Source organism: Conger conger, chromosome 16 (assembly GCF_963514075.1).
Source record: "Conger conger chromosome 16, fConCon1.1, whole genome shotgun sequence".
Lineage (NCBI taxonomy): Eukaryota > Metazoa > Chordata > Actinopteri > Anguilliformes > Congridae > Conger > Conger conger.
Window position 1 is genome coordinate 23855000 of NC_083775.1, and position 22511 is coordinate 23877510.

Here is a 22511-nt window from a genome sequence, read left to right on the forward strand (position 1 = left end):
ATCTCATTTCTTACCAAGTACGTAGTCCAGTAAGTGCATGTATAAATTCTGCAAATGAATGGAAAGCATGCCGTCCACTGCTTTCACCTGTAGATGGAAGTCTTGTATAGGGGTTTTGACAGTCCTTATGGCTTATTGGCTATCACAACTATGCTGGTTTTCAATGCGTTTCAGCACAACTGATTAGATTAAGTCATTGATTGACTAAAGAGTCTACAACTTTGTTCTGAAGTCCTTAGTGGAAGATACCATGGTCCTCTAAAATTATGTTATAAATGACTGTGAACCATGCTATGTAAATGGAGATAGAAAAATTGACCAAAAGTAGTGCCAAAGCTCTAATGTATGAATGACAGTACTGCAGTTTGGATGTCTTTACTTGTTAAAACAGTCACCCGTCTTGCCTTGGATAGCCTACAGTACAGAGCTTTCAGACCTCTTGAAGCCAGACAGCAAATATTAACCAAGAGTAGTTCAATGTTCAACCCAAATCCAATATTCCCTTCTCATTTCTAGCCAGGAAAAAAAAATGGTTGTGAGAACACATAGACCGACATCCCTGTCTGATTGGGCAGAAAAACTAAATTGAAACTTCAATAATGTTTCCTGAACTTGGTTTGTTTTATTGGGGTTGGCAGTGTATCATAATTGTTAATTAATTGTTGCCCCCATTCTTCACCCACCAATTCAAAAGGCCACTTGACAAAACGCAGTGCTGTACACACACTCCTCGTACTGTACCGCAACAGCGCTAATGCATATCCCCTCCTCCCTCCCACGCGCTATAACTGCGGACAACCTAATCTTATTATTAAAGTCATGGCTGCTGCGACGCGCTCTAATCTGGATTATGCGATGATAGCGGCTACCTTCACCTTTTGGCCACTCGGAAAAATCGTCACGCACTTACCGTACCCGTGCGCCCAAAAACGACTATACAGTTTACAGTCTACGTTGTACATAAAGCGTACAGGTTCTGTCTTTGATAAACTGGCACCTACGTCCTCACGGTCCTCGAGGAGCAATCTACGAGAGGTTAGATTATTTAACCTTCCTAAAATAATTAAACGCGAAAATAACACACTTGTATGGCACATATAATTATTTCTCATTTTATCTTTCATGAACAGACTATGTATATTGAAAAGAAATAGCGTATTTAACGTTGTGTATTTGATGGGTCAGTCTCTTAGAGGGTTTTTCTGGTTCTGTCTCAGCTGTCATGATTTGAATGGAAAATGATTGGAAATGACCATCACTCAATAATGCAAATTGTGTCTAGGCTATTTTTAAATCAAAGTTTTCATCCGTGCTCTGTCTGGGTTTCTAAAACATACTTAGCCTACCTGAGCATAAGTTTGTTTTTCAATATTTAAGACAAATATATTTTTCCATCCTACATTTAATAACAGCAACGCAAAATCACAACAGGCATAGGCTATTGCACAACATAACCAGCCTGGCTAGCAAAATATTTAGTGTGAAATCACTGCTGATATGGTACCTTGTACATATGGAAATTCTCTGATTCAATTTAACACCCAGAATTATGCTGGGAATGAACAGCTGTAGCTTTGCTTCTGTGTAGGACACTTAAAGCGGGCGATGCTCAAGATTTTTCAAGGCAACTTAGTACCCATTTGTACTGCACTGTTGACCCTTTTGCTTAAGTGGTGAAATAAAGCATAGCCCAGAGCACTAAACAGTCTCAGAAATCTGTATCATATTAGCGTGGCATTCCCCCAGGGCTCCAGGCTGCAGTTTTGCTGGATCTAAATTTGACTTTGCATGAGCAGCAGTTCTAGTCATAGCCACTTCTATCAACTTCTAGCAACTAATTTTTCTTCTTCTTCTTCGATAATAATAACACCTTCAATAATAATTTTATTAACAATTCGTATTCCTGTTATTGTAATGCTACTACTAACAATAACAATGATAACAACAACAACAATAATAATAATAATAATAATAATAATAATAATAATAATAATAATAATAATAATGATAATAATAATATTGACATTTGTAGTATGGTATGAGACACTGAATTGAAAGAATGATGTCTGTATCTGGAGATTCACAGAAGGAAAAAAATATCACTTTGCATCCCTCTGCAGCTGGGGGTTTGATTCTTGGCTGGGGGGCAATGTCCTTTATGTGTTCCCATCTCCATATGCACCCTGTCTGTTTTCTGCCTGTCTGAATAAACTAAAAAAGGAGGGTAGGCTCTCCTCAACAAACAACAACAACAACAACAACCACAACAACATTGTCTTCTTTAGAAATGTGGCTACATCATGCAGAACTACAATCTTCAAATTTAAAGTTTATTTTATGTGCTAGTTTTTAAAAAAAGTAATTCATGGAATCAGTACATATAAGCAAAATATTCTTTAAAGGCGCTATATTTCCCTCTTGATACAGAATCCCCCTGGGATTCCTTCTCCTTCCTCACCCCCAGGGTCTCCAGGGATTCAGGGATTCTTATGTCACATCTGTCACTCAGAAGACACCCTCAGAAGAAGGGGCTCAGGGAAAGCAGGACAGTGGCCTGCTGGAAAAGGGAAGAGCAGTTAATATTTAACATGGATGCACATTTTACCCAGAGGACAGATTAAATCAAACACAATAAATGTATAGAGGGCATCTTCAATCGGATGCTAATTTTTATTTTCATTATGAATGCCAGCTACTGGGCAGTGACTGAATTGCCATTTATTGTAACTAAAATCATATAGCCTATAATTCTGGTGGCTGCCCGATGGCTCATGAAGGAAGAAAACAATTGTACAGAACCTGCTTAATTTGCAATAGTTTAGATTTAGAAGAGAAGTCTGCAAAGTGGCAGCAGAATGTATGATACACTGATATCTTGTTGTAGCTATTATTATAATCGGGCCTTATAAGTGAGCCACTCCGAGGCGGAATGTCACGTGATTTGGGATGCGTCTCTTAAGAGCTGTCAGTGCAGCAGCGAAGCTGGTTTAACTTCTGAAGTTATTTTAGCTTTCGTAACGATCTTGAAAATAGTGAACTGTTTCTCAAAATGTCATTTTGTTCATTTAAAGGAGGCGAGGTCTTTAGAGACCACTTTGAAGCCGGTGAGTGGACTTACTGATTAGCTACCAAACTACCAGCCAGCAACAAGTGGATAAGAATATCTGAAAATACTCGGAAGTTGAGTTGTATAGCTATAGTTAGCTATATTAAGTTATGAAACTAATTTAGCTAACATAACAGGAATGTCGCCACACTTTGTCGGTTTACTAAGTAGCTAACGTTCGCAAATAGTTTGAGAAGGGCTTTCAGAAAAGAGTGTATTAGTGTTAGCTAATTTCCATTTTGTTCGGCCAAGTTACAGTAAAAGCTATGTACGTCTTCCCAAGGTATGTATGTGTGCTCGAAATGTGGACACCAGCTGTTCAGCAGCAGGTCTAAATACGAGCACTCGACCCCGTGGCCGGCCTTCTCCGAGACCATCCGCGAGGATAGCGTGTCCAAAAAGGAGGAGGAATTGGGAGCCTACAAGGTGAGCGCTGGAACCAGAATCCCGATATTAACAGAAATAACAGGTTAACAGAAATTAATAATGAACTTCCTCTCCAGGTTACAGTTGTATATATCTAACTCATTTGCTATGATTAAATTGTTGGTCTTTAATCTGAAACCCGGCCCAGCAGAGTGTTCACTGCTTCTTCTCACTGCTTTGTGCACATGAAAGATGAGCGGTGTTTCAGGTGTATTGTGATATAGGTACGGTACTGATGCACTGTATGCAGTGTTCTCAGTTTGGCTGTAGCCCAGGTGTGCTGTGTTACAGGTGTCCTGTGGGAAGTGTGGGAATGGACTTGGCCACGAGTTCCTGAATGATGGGCCAAAGAGAGGCGTGTCCCGCTTCTGAATATTCAGCAGCTCGCTGAAGTTCGTCCCCAAAGGTGAGGCCTCCGGCAGGCTGTGCAACAGACTTACAGGGGACAACGTTCCGGTATCTTAAATGTAACAAATGTTCCAGTAAATTTACAATTTCTGTGCTATTCACCCTGATAGTGAGAACTGTCTAATACAAATAGAATTAGCCTTAAACAGGCATGTCTTAAAGGCAGGTGTGCGGTCTCTAAGGATAAAGTAGCCAGAGACATGAAATGGCATGTTGCATGTAGCAATGTTGCATCTATGCTCTGTATAGCCAGGGCTGATACTATTGCTGCGATTGAACGGGTGAATGCACTTTCATTTCTCTTGCCTTGTAAGTTGAATGACAAGTGTCTGCTAAATGAGCGTAATGTAATGCACTGGTTTCCAAATCTCTTCTTGGGTGCCCCCAGCCAGGGTCTGAAGCAGAATCCTTCTTGATTTTCATTCTCGGGGACATATGGCACATTTTTAGCTCCTCTTATTTTGGGGTTCATGAAATCTCACTTGCCCATCCCTAACCATGAACGGACTGATTGTTACTAATGCCCAACTGTACGGAGTGGCATCACCTCTCACTCCACCAGTGCTCTGTGCATCTTGTTTGTGTGTCCCAGACAAAGTGGACGGACAGTAAAGCGAGACAGTCTCTCCAGGATGGTTGGCGTGCTGTAGGGATGTGCTGCCCGGGGGCAGGTGGGGCGTTCATGATGTGAGCTGGAGAAAGCCCTAGAACAGGGCATCCATGGCACGGATGGTCAATACGCTCCCACCAGGAAACCCAGATGTCTCCGAGCACAACAAATATGCATGCACACACACTATGGCTCAATTTATTCATTCATTCATTCATTCATTATCCTAACCCACTTATCCTGAACAGGGTTGCAGGGGGGCTGGAGCCTATCCCAGCATACATTGGGCGAAAGGCAGGAATACACCCTGGACAGGTCGCCAGTCCATCGCACGGCACACACACCATTCACTCACACACTCATACCTACAGGCAATTTCGACTCTCCAATCAGCCTAACCTGCATGTCTTTGGACTGTGGGAGGAAACCGGAGGATTCGAACCCAGGACCTCCTTGCTGTGAGGCGGGCTCAATTTATTACTGAAGCCAAACAAAATTGTGCAAAGGGCTCTTATTTCTTAGGTAGATCTATGTATTTGTAACGATGTGAACTTGTCCTTTGAGTGTTCACCCAAAGCCTATACTCTCTTCACAAACAATGTAAATGCTGTCAAAATACAAATCATGTTTGACTGTAAATGTTGTTTAATGTTATTAAATTATCAATCAATGCTGTTTTTGTACGTTATATTCACAATGTTGACGAATAGCAAGAAGCGCTGTTTTTATAACCGTGGTCATTGTTGATTTTCTCATTTCTTACCAAGTATTTAGTCCAGTAAGTGCATGTATAAATTCTGCAAATGAATGGAAAGCATGCAATGTGTTTCAGCACAACTGATTAGATTAAGTCATTGATTGACTAAAGAGTCTACAACTTTGTTCTGAAGTCCTTACTGGAAGATACCATGGTCCTCTAAAATGATTTTATAAATGACTGTGAACCATGCTATGTAAATGAAGATAGAAAAATTGACCAAAAGTAGTGCCAAAGCTCTAATGTATGAATGACAGTACTGCAGTTTGGATGCCTTTACTTGTTAAAACAGTCACCCGTCTTGACTTGGATAGCCTACAGTACAGAGCTTTCAGACCTCTTGAAGCCAGACAGCAAATATTAACCAAGATTAGTTCAATGTTCAACCCAAATCCAATATTCCCTTCTCATTTCTAGCCAGGAAAAAAAAATGGTTGTGAGAACACATAGACCGACATCCCTGTCTGATTGGGCAGAAAAACTAAATTGAAACCTGAATATTGTTTCCTGAACTTGGTTTGTTTTATTGGGGTTGGCAGTGTATCCTAATTGTTGCCCCCATTCTTCACCCACCATCCACCATTCTTCCTTGTCTATTCCTATACATGCACCACCCTCCCACTCCTAGTTGATCCAAAGGTTCAGCTAAATGTCTAGAATGGGAACTGGGTGTAGCTACTGCACGTTTGATTTGCAGGTGGTTTATCATTTGCTCTAGATAAGGGTCTGCCAAATGCCTTAAATGTAAACGAACTTCCACAATCAAGGGCGGCTGGAACGTGATAACATTTATTTTTCCATTCAGACATCAAACACGATGTCCCACCCCCAATTATTATTAATCATTGAATTGTTAATAATACTGGTTGTAATTCGCCCATTTATGATATGTTTATGCATTTATTGTAACAAAAAGGAATTAAAAAAATATATAGATGCCTTGTCTAAGGTCAAGTAACATACTGCCCATCATTACACCATGTTTGAAACATTATCTCGATAGCTAGTACTTTTGAAAAGCAGTACTGGTAAATCGATGGGATCACTGTCTGTCGACTCGGAATGTCATGCAGAGAATATCTTCAATCCCGGCCAGCAACTCGTCGTGCTCCTGCACACTCGAGACGCCCTTGGGGGTCCCGGTCAGGATAAGATCGCCCTCCTCGAGGGTGATAATCTCGCTGATGTAGCTGATGAGGTACGGGATTGAGAAGATCATTTGGGAGGTGCTGCCGTCTTGGCGCAGCTGGTCGTTGACTTTTAACCAGATCCGGACGTTCCCGGGGTCCGGGATCTTCTCCTTGGGGACGAACTCGCTGACCGGGCATGAGGTATCGAACGCCTTGGCTAGTGTCCATGGCAGACCCTTGGACTTGCACTCGTCTTGGATATCCCTCGCTGTCATGTCCAGGCACAGCGCGTAACCAGCCACGTGATCCATCGCCGATGTGCGAGGAATCGCCGTACCCCCTTTGCCAATGACTACTCCAAGCTCGACTTCGTGGTGGAGGTTGCTAGAGTACTGGGGCACCAGAATAGGAGAACCCTCTTTCACGTACGCAGAGGGTGGCTTCAGGAACAGCACAGGTTCCTTGGGTATCGCGTTTTTCAGCTCCTTGGCATGGTCAGCGTAATTCCTTCCCACGCAGATAATCTTCCTGCCCCATTCCCAAAACCGTGTAATGTTTCGTGCCGATGACATGCCCCCCAAAAGGCTACTTTCCAATTAGCTAACTTCTTGTAACTACTCAAACCCCCATGAGTAGTGCAGCGCACATACTTTCAATCTGACCTTTGAACGTCACCAGACGCCAACTAAATCCTGGGTAACTACGGAATGCCTGGAGTGACAAACCTGACAAATACGTCGTCTCCATGTTAAAGTTTTCCCATTTCCTAGTGGATAAATTACGGGGATTATTATGACCGGTCACTCAGACTTAGTAACTACCGTAGACAAAACGCTTCGCAATATGCATATGATAAATGCGTCCAGCAGGAGAACATACTAATAGTTTGACACACCCCCACATTTTATAGGCTGAGCTGTCTGGGGTCAAAGTTAAAACGAAGACGTGCTGCGCTTCATGCCCTAATTGTTTCCTAGTTCCTGTAGTTTCGGCATATTGGCAGACATCAGAAGTGTTGTTATGTTATTCAGGTCATTGGTGGCGGGCGCCTGCACACTGGGTGTACTAGGAGCAGCTGCTACGTATAAATTCGGTATGTTGCTAAATGGCCCGAATACTTTTACGACCGCAGACATGTTCCGGTTATTCCTCTCACTACGATTCTTTTATTGCTGTCGAATGACACTTTGCACACTTTGCACACTTTGCAAGTAAGCAGCGAGCCACCCGCGATTTCCCATTTCCACAATAGCTAAGAGGACGCAGCTGATATGCAGCAGAGTATATACCAGTGAGTCGTATTACATCATCTTCGACAGCCTGCAGTTCGTAAGGTAGTGCAGCTTACTAAAGCCAACCACTTATTTGCTATTTGTAGACTACTATAGCTTCACCATTATGCTTAAAATATATCAGATAGATTGATGCGCATGTAATAGGCTATTACACATTTATCGCTAGATCGCTGGATTTCTGGTCAGAGGCTATCAAGTATTGGCACAACATGGAAACTGCTGAAACCTAACCAAAGTGTGCGAACTTCTGTACTATCGGCTCCTGCCAGGCTAACTGGCGACAAAGTTTTTCAAGCTGCAATATGACACATTTACGGGCTTCCATTGAATTTATAAGACATTATAAATGTAAAAAACTGTTTCACTGTTATTTATTAAATATTACGTCGTGGTTATAATGGCCTGTGTGCATCAAATTATGACTGCACACTAAATATTGGGCGAAACACACCATAGCATGTATAACACAACACCCTGCTTGCTATAATGTTCTGAAATGTGATAGCTATGTGATAAAGTGCTTCAATTTCTTTAGTTATGGGGGGTTATCTCATTGTAGTTGCTATATGTTTTTACTGTAGTTTTTAAAATGAAACAGTTTTCGCCCATTTCATCATTCCCCTGTTTCTGTTTTAAAGCGCATAAATTAGTGATTCTCACATGCTGTCACAAATTCTAAAAAGTTAACATTATTTTTTGTTTGTTTTTATTTTATGAGCTCCCGGGCTGGTTCGGTCTGCGTTATTACATTCCGACAGGAAATCGGTGATTGTGGCCCAATCCGACATGAAGATCGAATTGCTCCCAGCACTCACAGATAATTACATGTATCTTCTCATTGACGAGGACACCAGGGAGGCTGCGATCGTTGACCCAGTGGAACCGGCCAAGGTAAGCCGAGCCGTTTCTGAGTTGGCGAGTGTAACTGTACGTTATAGCCTGCGGATTTTGTGTTTTTAATTTAACTCCCTAGTCGTACATCTCGTGTTTCATTAATAATAATATAATAATACAACTGACACCAAAACGTCACATCTCACTTGTGCTCTTGCAAGGTTTTAGATGCCGTCAAGAAACACCGAGTTAAACTTACCACGGTCCTAACAACGCATCATCACTGGTGAGTAAAGAAGCAGATGATGATGATGATGATAAACTCGTTTATAATGGACAAGTATTCATAGTGTGGCTAGTAAAGGTAATGACACATGAAGTTGAAAGAATTACTGTGCCATAGTGATATCATAGTTCCACACTCTTTGACCGAGATGTAGCCCATTATCTTTGTCCAAAATGATTCTCACCCTTAATGACAATGAGCAAAAGAAATACAGTAAAACAAGTCAGGATATATTAATGTTCACTTTCACAAGTTGGGAGATGGTAACATTACACAATAATCACTTGACAGGCACTCTTATCCAGAGGGGGGTACAGGAGTGGATAACATAAGTGTTACTCTCAGGAATAAAATGTGGCATTACCAAGAAGGCCCATTTATAATTAATTAATTAATTCATTATCTTAACCCGCTTATCCTGAACAGGGTTGCAGGGGGGCTGGAGCCTATCCCAGCATACATTGGGCGAAAGGCAGGAATACACCCTGGACAGGTCGCCAGTCCATCACAGGGCACACACACCATTCACTCACACACTCATACCTATGGGCGATTTTGACTCTCCAATCAGCCTAACCTGCATGTCTTTGGAATGTGGGAGGAAATCGGAGTACCCGGAGGAAACCCACGCAGACACGGGGAGAACATGCAAACTCCACACACAGAGGCCCCGGCCGACGGGGATTCGAACCCAGGACCTCCTTGCTGTGAGGCGGCAGTGCTACCGACTGCACCGTCCGTGCCTCATTTCATTACTTGCTGGGCTACATAGTTTGAGATGAACATTGTTCATTTGGCAGAGATACTGGCTTCTGCCCTTGTTTGCCCTGTGGTTATAACAGCAGACTCACACAAGATAGAAAACAGTTTCATGTTTTGCAGAGCAAAAATGATTGCATCAGGAATACGACAGGCGATGTGATTGGCTTGGCTGTTGGGGGTTCATACCTTCCTCAACCAATCATAGATTGTGAGTGAGGGATTTGGTTTCTGCCTTTGTTCCAGTTATCAGAGTAATGATTGACATAAGGAATTTGAGCTAACAGTAGTAAAACTGACAATTTGACATTGCTGCTGACCCAGAAATTGAAAACCGAGTGTGGACTTTGTGTCTGTGTTTGATATTGTTGGACGGACAAGGTTCATGTAGGACTGAGTTGTGCAAAATGTTCATGCTTTGGAGGTGGACAGTTTGTAGTGTACCTCCTTCTGCCAAGAATAGTCTCAGGGAAGCATGTTCTTTATTTAAGCAGTTTTCTAGATCTGATCATGTTTTCTAGGTTTATTATATATGGGCTTACAGTCGATTATCCAAACCTCTTTACCTGGCTAAATATGCATGTATTTTCCCTTCAGGGACCACGCTGGTGGCAATGACAAACTGGTGAAACTGGGACCACCAGGTCTTAAAGTGTACGGAGGTGATGACAGAGTAGGAGCGCTGACTCAGAAAATCTCCCATTACAGCACTTTCAAAGTTGGTACTTCCTCGTTGTTGCATGTGTGCTTTTTAAATGGCTGTGGGATAGTTGACTCTCTGAAGTTGTCATAAATGTCTATAACTATCTAAAATGTCCATCATCACATACAAAAACCGTCTTGGCGTAAAAATTAACATTAAAACAGAAATTATGTGCAAAATCCCCAGAAGGTTATCTATCCCTTAATTATCTAATTTAGCAATGTGTTCACTCAACTTTTAAGTTCTTATTAGCTGTTGCTTGGGTGTGACCTCCCTCCGAATCCACACCTTGAGGTTTTAGAGATTATCCTGTTGCTTGGGTGTGACCGACCTCCATGTCCACACCTTGAGGTTTAACAGATTGTGATTGTGTTTAGGAGTGTGTCACCTAAATTGCCAAAGGGGTGCAGCCAGCGTGTTGTCAATAATTTGCTGCTTTTGACAATTACTCTACCCTTGTGGGGGCGACATGGCTCAGGCAGTAAGAGCACCACCGGGGGCGACATGGCTCAGGCAGTAAGAGCAGTCGTCTGGCAGTCGGAGGGTTGCCGGTTCGATCTCCCGCCCGGGCTGTGTCGAAGTGTCCCTGAGCAAGACGCCTAACCCCCAAATGCTCCTGACGAGCTGGTCGGCGCCTTGCATGGCAGCCAATCGCCGTCGGTGTATGAATGGGTGAATGAGAAGCATCAATTGTACAGCCCTTTGGATAAAGGTGCTATATAAATGCCAACCATTTACCATTTTGTGTGGAGGATCGATCACATAGTTTTTGATGATCAACAGTATAAGGACCACCGTGGTGTTGATGAAGCCTCACTTTCTCATACCTCAGCCCCACTTCCCTGACAACCAAAACACACTGTTTTTTTTGGGTGGATCAATATGTGTGCCTGATACAATAGTTTTTGTGCCTGTTCAAATTTCTGTACTTTATATATGTCATATTTTCTCTTATGATCTCACTCAGTGTCATTTAATTTCCTCTACCCTTTTCTTGGTATATCTTGGTATCTCCAGGTTAGGTCTCTGTACGTAAAGTGCCTGTTCTCTGGTTCTGTAGGTTGGTTCTCTTAACGTAAAGTGCCTGTTTACCCCATGCCACACCACTGGGCACATCTGCTACTTTGTCACCAAGGACAAGAGCTCCGAACCTCCAGCTGTTTTCACCGGTAAAGTAAGCTTCAGTATCCGATGTGAGCCTGTGAGGTGTCATCTACGTGTGCCTGGGCCAAGACGGTGCTGCTGTTCTGTTTCCATACAGGCGACACGCTGTTCATTGGCGGCTGTGGGAAGTTTTTCGAGGGCACGGCAGATGAGATGTATAGGGCGCTGATCGAGGTCCTTGGACGCCTGCCTCCTGAAACGGTGTGTGTGCGTGCGTGCGTGTGTGTGCATGTGTGTGTGCGCGTATGTGTGTGTGTGCGTGCGCGTGTGTGTGTGTGCGCGTGTGCGTATGTGTGTGCGCGTGTGCGTATGTGTGTGTGTGCGCGTGTGTGTGTGTGCGCGTGTGTGTGTGTGCGCGTGTGCGTATGTGTGTGTGTGCGTATGTGTGTGTGTGCGTATGTGTGTGTGTGCGTGTGTGCGCGTGTGTGTGTGCGCGTGCGCGTGCGCGTGTGTGTTTGTGCGCGTGTGCGTATGTGTGCGTATGTGTGCGTGCGTGTGCGCGTGTGCGCGTGTGCGTGGGTGTGTGTGTGTGTGTGTGTGTGTGTGTGTGTGTGTGTGTGTGTGTGAGAAGCACACGGTGGCTATCATTCATATATGACCTCTATTAATGTTCTCCCAGTGTACTCTATTCCCTTCGAATGAAGCTAGTATGTTCTTGGAGTATTTACTCCAGTGTGGTCATCTTCAGCTTTTGTGTGTCGATCACTCAAGGATTACTTCCCATGAATAATAGAACCAGCAGGAGCCCACACCCAGAAGATGAGATGTATTTTTGTGTTTCCAGCGTGTTTACTGCGGACATGAATACACCATCAACAACCTCAAATTTGCGAGACACGTAGAGCCGAACAACGACGCTGTCCGGAAGAAACTGGCCTGGGCCAAGGTGCGTTTCTTTCATTAGTCTCTGTGACTTTATCATTTATTTGAATTGGTTCTGGACACTTGCATCCTGCACAATTGAAAACTTTATTAATGTACATATTCATGGATACAGTTGAACATTGACTGAAGTTATGCCTTGCTCAGGGATACATTAGCTTCTCTGTTTTATTCATTCCATCTGTATTTTTACTGCACTTTTTAGTGTTTGAAGTTATTTTATAACTGTGGGTCGGGCAATTTATTGCTGTTTGGCATTTTATATTACACTGCCACTTTATCTGCACTAGCGTTCTTCTGTTTCTTTTTAATGTGGATTTGTTTTTTTGTTTTATATTCTATGTTTATTGCCATCTTTTATTGTTGTTTTGATTGTGCCAATTGATTACTTTTTTACTCTGCACTGTGGTTCCGGGGGCAGTACATTTATTTATTTTCCCCACAACTGCAATGAGATGAATGACATGAAAAATAAACTTGAATTGCATCTTCCTGACTGAATTACAGGTTCTGAAAGGAGAAAATGATATTTTTAACATTTTGAAATGGCAAAGCATTCCTTTCATTCTTGCCACCACAACGTCTGGAAGAAAAGAGACAGTGGAGAAAAGGAAAAAAATGGATCCCTCTTATAATTTGGTGATATATTGATAGATATAGATATCTCTATATCTTTTGTTGATATATTGACTTGATATGTTGTCCAGCAAATGGCATGTTTTAATTTCTTTTTTTGTGTGCAGTAGATTACGGAAAGTTGGACAAACATAATATTCGGTTGACCTTTATCAGCTTTGCCTTGCCTCTCCTCTGTGTAGGAGACGTATGATAATGGAGAGCCCACCATCCCCTCCACTGTGGGAGAGGAGTTCACATATAACCCCTTCATGAGAGTCAGGTAAGGATGAGGACAAAAGTCAATACCTCACCCCAAACCTGATCTCAGACCAGTGCTTACCAAATGTGCTTTGGTATGGGCTGTGGTTCTCACTTACTGAGGCACCAACCAGAGGTCAGTCTTGCCAAGGGGAGAGCGGTAGGCTGTCTGAACCGAGAAGCCCATTTCCTTAAACTGAATTACACTTCTTGTCCTGAAAGCACGTTTCTCACCCCTTGTAATGGAAAGCTTTTCTGTTAATTTGTGTTGTTTCTTGGCACTTAATTGCTCACTCGAAGCGACAGTTTACACCGTTAAATCACCTCAGCTGGTTCTTGGGTTTAAAATGGTTGCTGATTTCTGAGATGTGAGCTCAGTCTGTGGCCTGTGTTGCAGGGAGAAATCTGTGCAGGACCATGCTAGGAAAACGGACCCCATTGACACCATGCGCAGCATCCGCAAGGAAAAGGACAACTTTCGGGTCCCAAAGGACTGAGTGCGAGGATGATTAGGAAGTGGCATGCTCTCCGGAGAAAGTGTCATCACTACATTGCATTTCAGTGCACCGCAAGCTGTCACTACCCATCACAGTGAATACATCACACATACATAGAACACACAATATGCTGCCATGTTTTACACCAGGAGCTCTGCAGTATGTGTGGTCCAATGTGCAGCAAAGCTTAAATAAATAAATAAATATATAACTAAATGAGCTGCACTAATGAACAGAGGATGTGCAAAATTACATCTCAGTTACAACATATTTAATATAGTTTCTTTGTGTTAAAACATGGTTTTGAGTAAATGCGCTACAGGCAGTTGTGTAGAATGAATGTACATAAAGATGTCTATTTTACTAATGACTGTTGACTCCAATTGGCACTTTTCTGTGACTCAAACCTGATATAAACTCATTTTAAAAAGATGTGTATATAAATATAAAGGCAGGGAAGTAATGACTTAAAAGTGTTTCTCATGATGTACATTTTTTTTTTTTTTTTTCATTTTAATTTAAAGGAGACCAGAGTAAATGTTTATGGTTTTCTGTGAGTTGTCCATGTCCAAAAGCCTTAGTGGGCAATTGTATGTGAACATTTTGCATACCTGTGTTTGACAATGTGGAACATGGGCTAAAAGAAAATACATGCTCAGTAAAAATATGAAACTTCCATTGTGACGGTAGCTAGAAAAGCGAAGCACTCTCTGCAAAAGTATTTAATTATTTTATCTGCCCAGTCTATGCTCAGACAATGTTCTTTTGTAATGATTTGATTTTAAATTCATTTTAAAGTTCCTATTAGTTTGGAAGGGGTGGAAAAACGATAAACCATAAATGCTCCAGATTATTTTGAAGCATGATCGCAATGTTTACCCTAAACTGTTGCTGAATGGATTCAGTCTATAATTATTATACAGTGTCAGTGTTACGACTTCTTTGTTTTGAGTTCAAAGCTATTACATGGCTTCTGTGCATAAGGCATTTCCAGAATTGAAACAATAAAGCAGACCTGAAATAATGCCATCATTACGGTACATATGCGTTGTTTCTAAGCACTCTCACTTTAACGGCAAGACGTGTGTTCCAATGTATGCAGTAATTGAATAATAATCTGAGATAGGCAGGCAGGGCATAATAAAACTGTAATTCAATCGAATTTCATATGATTTATGCCTAGAAACTCGGTTTCCTTACAACTATAAACTGAACCGGAACTCCTTAATTGCAACAGGAAACGGTTAGAATGGGTGGTTTCTCTCGTCTTTGATATATCTAGGATAGTCGGTAGCTACTGTTTGAGATTCGCTTGCTGGACAAAGTATTACACAAGTGAAACCGCGATTTCAATTGAAGGTACTATAGGAGCAATTGAACACGTAGCGGAGTCTTGTCCTTGTAGAAGTGTCCCGAGTGGGTAGCTAGCTCACGAACTCATAACATTGGAAACCCACCCGCAAACTTGCTGTCATATTTTATATCCACGGTGTAACCGGCTTTGTAGTTAGGTAACGATGCATTGTCTAAACACAATTAACGACCAAAATAATTCATATCAAAATAGCTAACTCGCGAGCTAAATGTGAATTTGCATTTGTTGCTGTCCACCTGTCTGTCTTTATCCGGTCTATGCTTGGACTTTACTTTTGTACAGTGTGGGTGTGTCCATACCGTCTCTGCATGACGGGCAAACATGAAGGTGAAGGTGATCTCTATCCTGGAGGATAACTACATGTATCTGCTGATCGAGGAGCAGAGCAAAGAGGCCATCGCAGTGGACCCGGCTGTGCCGCACCGGGTGAGACCGCAATGCCACAGATCTTCAAAATTTTCACTTGGGGCGTGAATTTGTGGCGATTCCACTTAGAGCTAGTTATTCTTGCAACCTTCTGGCTTTAAGTGCTTTAAATACCTGCAATGCCCTACAATGTTCCCAGTGATTAACCACAAGTGGAATAATTGTGCGCCCTGCTAAGAAAAAACCTAGCTCAAACTGGGTTTTGAAACAGCCGGCTGATCAGTTAGACCAGCTTTATACTCAACATGGTTTGATAGGCTCAATCTAAATGGTAAATGGTTGGCATTTATATAGCGCCTTTATCCAAAGCGCTGTACAATTGATGCTTCTCATTCACCCATTCATACACACTCACACACCGACGGCAATTGGCTGCCATGCAAGGCACCAACCAGCTCGTCAGGAGCATTTGGGGGTTAGGTGTTTTGCTGAGGGACACTTCGACACAGCCCAGGCGGGGGATCGAACCGGCAACCCTACGACTGCCAGACGACTGCTCTTACTGCCTGAGCCATGTCGCCAATCTAGGTTTTTAAACAGCTGGTAGCTGGCATTTCAAGTTGGTCATAGCTGGATTTCACACCAGGACCTCTTTAAATCTGAACTGTAGTAAAGTCATTGTTGGGGAGTAGCTGGGTGTGTGTTGGTAATTGAGTTAGTGTGGATGTGTAAGCATAAGGTGGCAAGGTGTGGAGATTTCTAAAGGTGGATTTATGATTGTGTGAGCCTGTGTGATTGTACGAGTGTGTAGGCTAACTGTGGTTGTACCATTTTGTTCTCTCTGGTAGATGCTGGAGATTGTGAAAAGGGAAGGTGTCACTCTCACAACCATTCTGACTACACACCATCACTGGTAAGGGCTTCACGTCTCAAAGTTTCACTCAGTAAAGTGTGTGCTCCACTGCACACACGTGCACACACACAGGTGTGTACATACAAAAAGGTCTGTAACTAAGTTAAATAAACCCCAGTGAATGTGTTCAGTTACATACATGCAGCACATGAGAGTAAATGAGACTGGCCCAAAGCCATATCTTGGTATAAGTGTGTGTCCCATGTTCACGCTGTGCTTATTGTGCTATATTGTAAACAACTGCATAAAATTAGGTCACAAAATTATTTATCATTTAATTGATCAAGTTAAAGACTGAGGTGAATCAATAGACTGCTTAAACATATGTGTTCAACAACCTAATTAGATACCCATCAGTTTGTGCCATGACACATTTTCTATATCTCATAATTGCCTACCTACACACAGAAAAATAAACCAAAAAATGTGGTGCAACCTCAAAGAAGAGCAAGTTGAGGTGAAAGGTTGTGTTCCTGTGGAGCTAGTGATGGTGGTAGTGATGATGATGATGATGATGAAGAGCAAGTTGAGGTAAAAGGTTGCATTCCTGTGGAGCTAGTGATGGTGGTAGTGATGATGATGATGAAGAAGAGCAAGGTTGGTGGTAGTGATGATGATGATGAAGAGCAAGTTGAGGTAAAAGGTTGCGTTCCCGTGGAGCTAGTGATGGTGGTAGTGATGATGATGATGAAGAAGAGCAAGTTGAGGTAAAAGGTTGCGTTCCTGTGGAGCTAGTGATGGTGATAGTGATGATGATGATGAAGAAGAGCAAGTTGAGGTAAAAGGTTGCGTTCCTGTGGAGCTAGTGATGGTGGTAGTGATGATGATAATGAAGAAGAGCAAGGTTGCGTTCCTGTGTTGAAGGGACCACGCTCGGGGAAACGAGGACTTGGTGAAGAAGATTCCGGGGCTGAGGGTTTACGGGGGTGACGACCGCATCGGGGGGCTGACTGACAAAGTCACCAATGAACAGGAGCTCAAGGTGAGCACAGAGCGTCACTGGGGCAACCACACCAAACCTAAAAGCCAGTTTCTAGTCCAGTGACAGAGCGTCACTGCGAATGTGATATCCCTGGTTGCAGTGACATTTGATTTATACTCTGGGCAACTGGAGTGGGTTCATACGACCACAGTCTATGCTGGGCTACAGTAGAATGTTTTTTTTTCCGTTTCAGTTTCAATTGAGCAATGCTTTGTCACTGGACTACAAACTGGCCTTAATATATCTAATAATATCTTTCCCACATGGCAGAGCTGTAAACCCTGTTACTCAGAGTTGTAACTTTCACAGTGTTGTTGTGACGTCACTCTGCTCTGCAGTTCGGGGCGATCAACGTGCGGTGCCTGTCCACACCCTGCCACACCTCTGGGCACATGTGCTACTTTGTGTGGGAGGATGACTGCTCCGACGCTCCGGCCGTATTCACAGGTGGGGGGTCTCTTAGATAAGTTACACCCGCCCCCTTGTCTTTGTGACCCCCGGCTGACCCTGTAGAGCTGCTGATTCGCTGTGGGTTTCCTGTAAATAGGAATCTTTTGACTGAATACAAGTTCAGCTCTTCCTTAGTTCCAAGTGAGCCAATGGGGTCATGGTAGCGGAAAGGTTGCTGTTCAGAGCTGTTGCTTTCTGCGGTTCTGATTTAGCAATGTATGTTCTGACCACGGGCGGCATGGATGGTGCAGTGGGTAGCACTGCTGCCTCACAGCAAGGAGGTCCTTGGTTCGAATCCTGGTTGGCCGGGGCCTCTCTGTGTGGAGTTTGCATGTTCTCCGGGTACTCCGGTTTCCTCCCACAGTCCAAAGACATGCAGGTTAGGCTGATTGGAGAGTCTAAATTGCCCGTGGGTATGAGTGTGTGAGTGAATGGTGTGTGTGGACTGCGATGGACTGGCGACCTGTCCAGGGTGTATTCCTGCCTTTCGCCCAGTGTATGCTGGGATAGGCTCCAGACGCTCTGCGACCCTGTTCAGGATAAGTGGGTTAGGATAATGAATGGATGGATGGATGTTCTGACCACACACACTTAATTAATATTTATAATCAACTGGGAAATCGATTCAGAAAAGGGCAGTGATATAATTTTTTCTGTTAGACACATAGAACTGAGACTGTCGGTGTCTTGTCATTTTTCCCTCCGGACCCTTCTGAACTCTGACCTCTGACCACTGTACCACACCCTTTGTGCTTTCCCTGGTTGCCTAGGAGACACGCTGTTCGTGGCAGGCTGCGGGCGGTTCTTCGAGGGGACTGCAGAGCAGATGCACCACAACCTGACCAAGGTGCTGGGAACCCTTCCACAAGACACGGTCAGTTTCATTAGGGTCACTCATAATATGGTTATAACAGTGAGTTTCACTATGGTGCAGTGCGATACAGTTATAACATAGTCAGTCTAATGGTCATGGTGCTGCTGGACATATTGCACTTGTTATTCGGTTATAATATGGTCAGTCACATCTCCATTGTGCAGTCAGGCACTTCTTCTTTCCATGGTCAGTCACAGAGATGATAGGCAAGACCTCTCCTATTGTGTCTGTACATCTTTTTTTTTTCTTTTTTTTTTTTTAAAGTTCCTGTCTTCACATTTGTTTGTGTTCTTACAATATGTTCTAATCCCTTTCAGTCCCAACAGCGCCATATGGCAGTCAATTGTACTGTAACTACTGTAAAATCCCATGGCAGTCTCTGCCTTATTCCTATTAAAAGCATACAACATTTTCTCAACTTTCTCAAGTCAAAACCCCTTTTGATTTGGATGGAGCCACTTCATGTGGGGCTTGGGACTGAAAGGGTTAAGACATAGTCGCTCTGGAAATCGTTACACATCAGGGAGCACGTTCCTCTTTCCCCAGCCAGTTAAACATGCTGAAAGGTGTGCTGTGTCCCTGCTGCAGAAGGTCTTCTGTGGCCATGAGTACACCATCAAGAACCTGAAGTTTGCACTGAAGGTGGAGCCAGAGAACGAGAGGGTGAAAGAGATGTTGAGTTGGGCCCGGGTAAGTAACCTTATGTTACACTGCATTACACAGTTTACACAGTATCTGTGCACTAAATCACATTGCATCACACTTTACATGCCATTGTAATATACTGCTGTACATTACATAATCACGTTGCACAACATAACATGAGCGAACCAGTGCAGTTTATAGTGCTGTTAGAAAGCTAAAACTATGGTAATTGGTTGGGACAAAAACCAGCACGCAGACAGGTCCTCCTGGACCGTAGTTGTGGCTTTGGAAACGGAAAGAGAGAAGCTAGAGGAGAAGTCTTGTTGGTCCTTTCCTTGCACTTGTATACAGTAGCTCAAATTAACACCAAGCTCAACCCCTCAGTGAATTTGTCAACAGGACCATGGCGTGATCACGACTGAACGTAGCCACCTTCATCAGTGAGGCACCTCCCTGCCTCGTCTGTGTAGGCAACGGTTTTTCCAGCATACTGTACCCTCCAGAGACAGCAACAAGATGAGGGACCAATCACAGGCCCCCCCAGAGTAGAAGTGCATGTGTTAACCCATTAATTACCAACCAGACGTTAGGTTCCACTGCATTGCACCTGGAACTACCTGACAGCAGACTGTGTCAAACATTACAAGTGTATTAGGGCTGTACTTTTATGGTTTCCGTTCCAGCTGAGCGAAATTAATTAGGTGTAATTCATTTAACTGAATGCTTATGGAGTTTATGTTTACATACAGTATAGAGACATTCACATCTTGTGAGAGGACCATGAGTAGTTGGTTGAGTGCATCAGAGGATCTTGATTGGTTGACTGTGTGCGTCAGTGAATCCTGATTGGCTGGCTGTGTGTGTTTTTCTCCACAGGAGAGGGATGATGATGACAAACCCACAGTTCCCTCCACGCTGGTGGAAGAGTTTGACTACAACCCATTCCTGCGTCTCTCGTGAGTGCACCACCTGCCGTACCCGGCCCACTGTCACACTCTCCTGCCCCATGCCTGAGACTGAGAGGGGGTAGTAAAGGATGAAGATTGGAATCTGAGATTAGAAATTATGAATAGAACTGCTACAAAAATGTAATAATTATACATGGTCTTGATATTATTATTGGTATTATCTGATACATAATCCCTTAGCATAGTTCACCTACCTGATTCAATAAATAAAAAAGATCACAGGCTACAAGCATTACATAATGAATACAGAACTATTTCTCCATAATATAAACTTAACTTTGCTCTGTGTGTGCATGTGTGTGTGTATGTGTATGTATGTATGTATGTATGTATGTATGTGTGCGTGTACGTGTGTGTGTGTGCACGCGTGTGTGTGTGTGTGTGTGCGTGTGTGTGTGTGTGTGTGTATTGTTGCCTGCACGTTCTCCCCCCCTCAGAGAGCAGAGTGTGCAGAAGTTCACGGGTCAGACGGACCCAGTGCAGGTGTTGCGGGTGCTGCGCAGGGAGAAGGACCGCTTCTCCAAGCCCAAGGACAGGCCGCCGCCCCAGGCCATGCTGGCCCTGCAGTGGGGCCTGCTGGGGCCCCGGGGCCCCGCTCCCTCCTGACATCACAGGGCCTGGCATGGTGAGAGAACGGGGGACCGGTTTGGGTGCAGAAAAGTAACTCTACCTGTCTGCTAAAAAGAAAACATAAGAAACTGGCAAACCTGCTCGGAGAACCCCCTCAGGACATTTGGTGGAGGAAATGGGGCCTGAAAGCTCTGCATGCCACGCATTTTCCATACAGTGTCGCTGCATAAACGAGTCCTCTCTCCCTTACAGAGGCTCACAGCCACTCAGATGTCTGCAGCATGCACGTTCCTCTTACCTCAGCTTCTACATTGGCCCATTTCTCAGTATGATGCAGTGTTAACAATATAAAACACTAAATCCACATGACCATTTTTTTATTTTTATTTTTTTTCATTATTTACGTAATTTATTCATTCATATTTAGGAAATACTAATCTTATCTGTTCGAAATGCTTGCATATTTGTTGTGTAACATGCATTTTGTTCTTAATGCTTGTAGGCATATTTTTGGTGTAGATTTTGTTTGTTCTTAAATAGAATTTATTATATCTCATTCATTTAAAATTTCTCTGGATAATGGCAAAAATCTATTTATCAGCAGTTAAATGTAGTGAGAATGTAGACTTTACTTTCGTTTTACAACTTAACCCTTGCCAACATGTCACCTGGATACATTTCAGCAGTGCCAACATTCAAACGTTTACATTATTCTGTGTGATTTTGATTTTTACATGGATATTACTAAAGAATCTATGCAAATATTTTTAAAATGAACCCTTTCTTTTGGATCAGTTGGCACAAACATTTGATTGAAGGAACAATTGGTCTATGGTTAAAGAAGACCCATGTTTTAACCCATTCACCCAAAATGCCTGATTAGAGGGAACAACATTTTTTTGTTTTTAGTCTGTAAAAATATGAGTCATTAGACTTATCGCAGTGGTTCTCAACCTCGGTCCTGGGGGAATCGCTGTGTATGCTGGTTTTCATTCTAACCAACAAGTTGTTAATTTCTCTTAATTGGATGCTCTTCATGTTTAGAGGACATTACTCTGCATGTCATAAAGAATGAAAGTCTCATTGTACTTATTGTGCTATATTGCAAACAGTTACATAAAGAGGTGTCAAAATGTTTTAACTGATCAACTTGAAGACTGAGGTAAATCAATAGGCTCCAGGACCAAGGTTGAGGAGGATTAAACCGGCACTCCAGATGCACAGCAGGTCTGAGCCATTCCGTGTTTTACAAGCAACCGGTTAGTGCAGTGAGCTCAGTACACCAGCATACCACTAAGAATGCTTACAGTAAAACCTGAAAGGACTCAAAATGCTATACACTAATTGTTTTGTATTTAAGCCCCAACACTGCAGGAATGTCACCTATTTATGTTTAGTAGCACTTTACAGTATGGCAGACTAATAATTATGATTGATTATTCTTCTTATTCTTATTTTATTATTCCAAGAATGAACTTCATTTTTAAAAATGTGAATGTAACTGCTGTGGCATGGCCTTCTACTGACCCAAAGAGCCTGCATGTGATTCCCACTTCGGTATATTACAAAATAAATGCTTAAAATGGCTTTTTTGCTCCTGACAAATAAAGCACATCTAACATTTAGCATCAATGC

General features: G+C 42.9%; 3 protein-coding genes and 1 pseudogene across 5 annotated transcripts; 3 read left to right on the plus strand and 1 right to left on the minus strand.

Annotated features, from left to right (window-relative positions):
• The first annotated feature begins 154 nt into the window (after positions 1 to 154).
• On the plus strand, positions 155 to 5225 carry LOC133114680 (methionine-R-sulfoxide reductase B1-A-like; annotated as a pseudogene).
• Positions 5018 to 7294, minus strand: fahd1 (fumarylacetoacetate hydrolase domain containing 1). The gene has a single exon (XM_061224237.1). It carries the CDS (start codon positions 7007 to 7009, stop codon positions 6350 to 6352), a length of 660 nt encoding a protein of 219 aa, XP_061080221.1. The 5' UTR covers positions 7010 to 7294; the 3' UTR covers positions 5018 to 6349.
• A 95-nt stretch (positions 7295 to 7389) lies between these two features.
• hagh (hydroxyacylglutathione hydrolase) lies at positions 7390 to 14765 on the plus strand. 2 transcript variants are annotated; one of them, XM_061224232.1, is made up of 9 exons: positions 7390 to 7530; positions 8451 to 8623; positions 8788 to 8852; positions 10209 to 10329; positions 11375 to 11483; positions 11576 to 11679; positions 12263 to 12364; positions 13179 to 13258; positions 13634 to 14765. In XM_061224232.1, exons 1-9 carry the CDS (start codon positions 7458 to 7460, stop codon positions 13731 to 13733), a joined length of 927 nt encoding a protein of 308 aa, XP_061080216.1. In that variant the 5' UTR covers positions 7390 to 7457; the 3' UTR covers positions 13734 to 14765. The 2 variants fall into 2 exon arrangements, with proteins under 2 accessions (XP_061080216.1, XP_061080217.1); XM_061224233.1 differs by lacking the exon at positions 7390 to 7530 and adding an exon at positions 7640 to 7771.
• A 211-nt stretch (positions 14766 to 14976) lies between these two features.
• On the plus strand, positions 14977 to 22508 carry LOC133114671 (hydroxyacylglutathione hydrolase-like protein). Of its 2 annotated transcripts, none has more exons than XM_061224235.1 (9): positions 14977 to 15092; positions 15391 to 15534; positions 16323 to 16387; positions 17252 to 17369; positions 17708 to 17816; positions 18590 to 18693; positions 19282 to 19383; positions 20215 to 20294; positions 20744 to 22508. In XM_061224235.1, exons 2-9 carry the CDS (start codon positions 15430 to 15432, stop codon positions 20910 to 20912), a joined length of 852 nt encoding a protein of 283 aa, XP_061080219.1. In that variant the 5' UTR covers positions 14977 to 15092; positions 15391 to 15429; the 3' UTR covers positions 20913 to 22508. The 2 variants fall into 2 exon arrangements, with proteins under 2 accessions (XP_061080219.1, XP_061080220.1); XM_061224236.1 differs by having other exon boundaries at positions 14983 to 15244.
• The last annotated feature ends 3 nt before the right edge of the window (positions 22509 to 22511 follow it).